General features: G+C 30.9%; 1 protein-coding gene across 1 annotated transcript in view; it reads right to left on the bottom strand.

The window, feature by feature from the left end:
- The window catches only part of LOC143251024 (guanine nucleotide-binding protein G(s) subunit alpha-like), a 64,607-nt gene extending 60,272 nt beyond the window's left edge, over positions 1-4,335 (bottom strand). Inside the window, exon 1 of the mRNA XM_076502302.1 lies at positions 3,844-4,335. Within this exon, the coding sequence (XP_076358417.1) occupies positions 3,844-3,994 (151 nt within the window). The 5' untranslated portion in view covers positions 3,995-4,335. The remainder of the gene's footprint in view (positions 1-3,843) is intronic.
- Positions 4,336-6,678: the final 2,343 nt, after the last annotated feature.

The following is a 6,678-nucleotide window of genomic DNA, read 5'->3' on the forward strand; positions in this document are numbered from 1 at the left end:
GTTTTAAAACTATCTGAATATCCTATTCAGTATGCACACACAGAAAATACAACAGAACTAAAACAAACTATTATTTTTGGAGTGCTCATTTATAACCAGGAAGTTATTCTTCAATTAATATGTTTTTGTGTTGTTGTTGTTTTTTATTCATAAACAATGTAAAAAGAAGAAGAATTTTTTTCTATTGGATTAACAAAACAAGAACACTTTTCATGAGATAAATCAAGTGAACACATTTGTTTTGTGGGTTTGTTTTATTGGTTTTTTTTCTCACAAAATTGAAAGTTGCTTTGTGACAAATTTGGCATTAATATTTATATTTTATCTTTTTTATCAATCTGCATATATTAAATTATTGGTTACAATGGTCAGGTTTGGAAGTTCGCAAAAAACTACTCAAGGGATGGCTATCTGCTCTAACTATGCCTAATTTAGCACCAACTGGGCTACTCTTCTACCAACAAAGAGCCAAAATGACAATCATATCATAATGCCCTCACAGCTGAAAGGGATGAGCAAACTTAGTGAGGTGGGGATTAAAACATGTATCCCTCAGACTGCAAGTCAAGCACCCTAACGACCTAGCCTTGCCAGGCCATTGTTGGTCAGACATAAATGAAGCTCGTGAATTACGTGTGTAGGTATACAAGCAACAGATATATATCTACTTACTGTATACAGACTATACACAGAAAAGGTTGAGTACAAAAAGCCCAATCACCATACAAAACAGTTTTACTGTTACTGTCACTGGAGTATATACACACACGCACACAGGAATTTTAAAAATTAATTAAATATTTTGAACACAGTGTATCTTACAATCACTAATAATGTCAGATATAAATATTTTTATTTATATAAAAAAGTCTAAAGAATTTTTAATGTCTCATAATTTATAAAACATTTTATGAAATTTAGTAAACTTAGATTTAAAGATTAAAATTTTTAGTTACAAATGTTTTCAAACTTCACATAACAAATTCATCATACACTGAAAGTGTCCTAAACCACATATGCAATATGAACATTAAATAGTGTTTGTACATAAAATACAAGTACTGTATTTAAATGTTGCAAAATTTATATTAAGCAAGACTTAGAAGTACAAGTACATACATACCTACTAGTAACACTATCCAGTTATAAAATTGAAAGTGATTTTCTAAAAGGATGGAATATGTTACAAAAAAACAGAGCATCTTAGAAAACGAGCAGCTTCAAAAACAAGGAATGTTACAATGACCAGAACAAAATATAAAGTACAATATCAAAAACAACACATCTAAACAAACAGGGTGTGTAACCATAAAATGATAATCTTAGAAAAAAAAAAAAGAAAAAGGTCTGAATACAGAGGATGTATTGTCATAAATATACCATTTTAGCAATTACAGCATTTTAGCTCAAATACTGAGCTCTAGAAAGCATGCATGGTACCATGTTACTAAAAACAGAACATTACATCAGCAAACAGTAAAATTATCATACCACTAATTCTCACCCCCCTCCCTTCCACTATTACATTAGACATACTCCCTAACTAATTAACTAAGACTGGGGTGATAAACCTAATTTAACTCTCAGTCATAACTTTAACTGTACTTTAAAACAAATGTCAAACAAAATGTCTTTTAAGTCCTCAAGACAGACAGTGGCTGAAAGGAAGTAATGGCAGTGAGAAAAACAACCAATACCTTTGTGTTATAACAAAATAATGCACCAACCCTTAGTAAAAAAAATAAAGTGAAATCAGAAGTGTGGCATATTATGGTGATGCATGTTGCCAAAATGGCAAATATTTAGTCATCTATAAAATACATTTGAAATAGTTTAGATGAATAAATAAATTATCATAATTACTACTCTGATTCCTAAAATGACTTAAAATTTAACTCATAATTACACATTACTTACTTAATGTAGTTCACAGAATAAAAGTTGTTGTTCAAATATGTTCAGTATATAAATAATGCTTAGATTATAGCTATATTTTTCATATCTAAGCTGGCCTGATAAGCCCTTGTACTGGACAAAAGACATTCAACATTACATATGTAAGGTACATGACATTATTTCTCTCTTGTTCATATATTCTCAGAATTATTAATATGGTTTTCACCCATTCAAGGAAAAAGGAAAGCTTGGTGTTTTTCCAGTTCTTCTAAATAACAATAAATTAGTTCATGTCAAAATAACAAGTTTCACAAACAATAATAATAACACACTTGAATAATAATACATAAAAGATTAAAAAATTAACAAACAATTGAAAACAAAACAAAAACATTTTTTTCTACAGGCCAAGTTTGTCATTCTCAAGAATGGAGCAAAACTGTTCCAAAAATGGTCTCGGCAAATCACAGTTCACTCATGACAGTCAAGTGCAAAATACAGTTTGAAAAATACAACCTCCATATTGGGTTGAGTTCAAAGCCTATTTCATTACTGAGTATGCTTTACCAATTTCTAATTATTTTTGTTGATTTTCTCAGGTTGTATCAATGGAATAATTTGTGGCCTGCAAAAATTCTGATTGACTAAAAATAATTTTGTGGTCGTACCTCAGGGCAACTAGTATGGGTATTAACACTTTCACTAATAAAGCAGAGAACAACCTGAAGATGGCCTAAGAAGAGCAAAACATTGTTCTCTGCTCTATTAGTAAAAGTGTTAATGCCCCTATACCAGCCATTCTGAGACACATTTTCACTTCAAGCATGTTTCTCATCATCACAAATTTTGTAGCTGCTTGTGTAAACAATAACTTAATATACTTACTAAAACGTATGTCAATGAAACAGTGCTGTTCATCTGAAAGTTCACTAAATTCTTGAAGCAATAAGTGTATACATCAACTAAAAAGTTTTGTTCATATAATATTTGTTAATATGTAAACATGTAATACTAATGTCAGTTACGATTACAAGAAAATGTAATAAATATTGTAACTCCAGTAATCTTCTATTTTATTCTTTCCTTCATTATGTTTATTTAAATTTCTTTAATAGCATTGTTTTATTCCATTTTAAAACATCACTTATTTTGTACGATTCCCAGGAATAATAAGGTATCTTTAGATATACACCATTTTTAATCTGAGGTTATATGGTTCCCTTTGTGAATACAATTTTTAATTTTGTTCAACAAATTACTTATCTTGCTCAGTTAAATCCTGAAGAAACAGCAATTTTTTTCCACAAAATATGAAAAAGGTGTTACTAGGATAGTTAAAGGTTTTAAACCATGGACACTAGTTCGACTTTTTCTCAGTAGAATTATTTAAGTACTTTGGTTCAGTATATCTACATTATGCATTTTTTTACTTCATTTTAATTAGGCTGATGAATGAAACAGCCTTTAAATAATCATTACACTCTTTTTTTACCTTAATTATGTTTGAAAGCTATGATTTTTAATTTCATAAATTCTTTAAGTCATATCTCCTGACCCAGATACGTTTTGCAACATAGTTAATTTTCCAACGGCTATTTTTCATTATGCTTATTTTAGTTTATAATTGCACACAAAATAGATTATTGTTAATACGTTCTCAATCAGAATTGCACCTATGTTTGTTTTTACATGTTAAACCATCCATTCTAATAATAAGCAAAGCAGGTTGTGACATTCACAGTCACAGTAATACTACCACAATACTACACCAGGTTCATTATAACTTGTATAAAATACTGGTGCTTTATGATTTAGTAAGCAACTGCTAAAAGTTAAAACTAATAGTAGCACTACATGTTACAACAGGAACTTAAAGTTGTAACTTAGTTTGTAAAATATAAGAAAAATTAAATCAAACCCATCTTCAAGCTAGGGTATTGTACAAACCTAATAACAAAAGTCTATGTGTTGCACGGTATATCTGTTTATCTTTTTGAATTTGCTTCTCTATTCTTTTATTTGCTTCTTTTCGTCGCTTATCTTCTTCAGCATCTCCTTTTGCACTAGAACTTCCGAAACAACCCATTATCCATGACATCACATTAGTTAAGCCTAACAACAACTTAAGGGAAAGACTACTGTTCTTCCCCTGGGAACAAACTACGATGGTCTCAGCCTACTCAGTGTTACCAAGACGTAACACTTAAGTCAAACGAGTAAGGTTTAGCCCATGTACATTTTCTAATTAAACTTTCCGCATCTGTCTTAGTAATATCAACACAAACTTCACATCAATTATGTAAATCAAATTCATCTACAGAGACTAAAACTGTCAACTAAAGTTACACATTTCACGTAATTCGATTCACAGACGTCGGGTATTATTACGCTTAGACCATCATTCATGGGTGGGCCAAAGCACGGAATCATGGGTAACGTTCTCTGAGAAAGCTCATGTATAATATGTTAAGAGTAAAATACTTCTACGTAATGAATTATGTTTGTAAGTGAAACGTAGGGTTGAAAAGTACTCCGTGTAAGTCTCGATTTATTGTGAAATTCAATAAATAAAAGTTTCCATTTTAATTTTAAAATTTATCCGGCCTTTAAATTATATTTAGGCGAGCATTGTAGCATGATGTGTATATGTCATAGTTATTTATGCACACGACAATTACAGCTGATTCTCAATATCACATTCTTTGAGGAAAATGACAATACAATCCTCTAGATTTCATGCTATATTTATTTCTTTTACTTGTACAATATTAGTGTAGGTCTTTGTGGTTTAAACGGAAAATATGTCGGAGCGAAGATGCACCTATCACTTGTAATTTTAGAATGACGTCAAATACAACTTCCAATTTGGTTCTTCAATACGTGCTATTTTTAGTATTTTCTTTACACTTAAAGGTTAAAGAGTCGCTTTTGGATTTAAAATATTACGCCAGAATTTGCTGGAGTATTTAAGAATAAATAATAAAAGGCATTATGTGCATTTCAATATAACTTTTAATGTTTTTTTTAAATATAGAAAATCTATTTAGTTAGATGAAAATAGAAGTTTTTTATAAGCTTCCGAATAAATAACGTAATCCTAAGAAAATCAGTATTTTTACTTTCTCCTTTCCAGTTCGTTCATTGTCTGTCCAAAATTTAAATAGCCAGTTGCAAAAAATATAAGCAAAAATGTTTAGAAGCTAAACTCACTTAAAATATTGGTTTCAGGAGATTTTTTCTAATTGTTAGTGATATTAAACATCTGAATGATGTACGGAAGAATAGCAGGAAACCAAACTGAAAATAGTGTAAATTTAAAATTAAATCACATAATTTAAAGAAATCGGCCATTACCCCCACCAGCACTTTAGTGTTTATCCCTTTAGTAACTACTTTTTGTGCGGTTAATCTTAATATTGTTATTTAGAGTTGCTTAGTATGAAAAGTATTTTAGGATTAAACAATATCTTAATATATATTTTTAAATGTTAGATTATTTGTGGGAAGGCATATATTTTCAAATACTTTCATTATAGAATGTGGTTGATCTGTTCAGTAAAATTAAATATGTATGAAAAAACTTTATCATAAATCAATGACATAAAAATCTCTTTATTATACAAGTAAAACCTGGAACGTTAAAGAAAAATGACGTGTTTTTGAGAGGTGGTGTGTCATAAACGTCTGAAGTTAAACTGTTCTGTATAACTTATTTATTATGCTTAATAGCAATCTTTACAGGGGCTACATTTATATTCATAACCGAAAAAAAAGTTATTTATAAATGAAAATAAACAAATTAAGAAAATATAACTTATATGATGAATATTTATTTTATATACATATAACTCCTCCATTAGGCCTGGCATGGCCAGGTGGTTAAGGCACTCGACTTATAATCCGAGGGTTGTGGGGTTCGAATCCCCGTTACACCAAACATGCTCGACCTTCTAGCCGTGGGGGCATTATAATGTCATGGTCAATCCCACTGTTCGTTGGTAAAAAAAAGTAGTACAAGAGTTGGCGGTGAGTGGTGATGACTAGCTGCCTTCCCTCTAGTCTTACACTGCTACATTAGGGACGGCTAGCGCAGAAAACCCTCGTGTAGCTTTGCGCAAAATTCAAAACAAGCCAAACCAAACTTACATTATTTAGCAAAGTTAACAAACAAATGTTGTAATATTAATTACAAATATGATATGTTGCTTTTGTTTGTTTGTTGTTTTTATATCATTCGTAGTTTAAATTGCAAAATTCTGACTGGAGAATAGTTATCATAATTATAAATAAATAAAAACGACTTTAAACGCTCGAAGATCTTACGATGAATTTTTATTCGCTCAACGTTTTGACTTTGCGCCGTCGTGAGAGGCTTAACGTTGTTTACAAGTCACAGTTAATAACTTATACATTAATTACTTAGTTAACTGATGTTATATTGCTTTCCCTTAAACTATTTCCTTTTACTATCCGTGTATGTAAAAGCCAAATATCCGTCTGCCTAGTACCTTCTTTATCTCCTGAATGGTTAATAGGATAATATATATTTAACAAATTGCTTATTTCCAAAAGTATATATGGCCCGGGATAGCCACGTGGATAAGGAACTCGACTCGTAATCTGAGGGTCTTGGGTTCGAATCCCCGTTACACCAAATATGCTTGCCCATTCAGCCGTTGGTGTGTTATGATGTGACGGTTAATCCCACTATTCGTTGGTAAAATAGTAGCCCAAGAGTTGGCGGTGGGTGGTGATGACTAGCTGCCTTACCTCTAGTCTTAC

Source organism: Tachypleus tridentatus, chromosome 5, assembly GCF_004210375.1.
Source record: "Tachypleus tridentatus isolate NWPU-2018 chromosome 5, ASM421037v1, whole genome shotgun sequence".
Taxonomy (NCBI): Eukaryota; Metazoa; Arthropoda; class Merostomata; order Xiphosura; family Limulidae; genus Tachypleus; species Tachypleus tridentatus.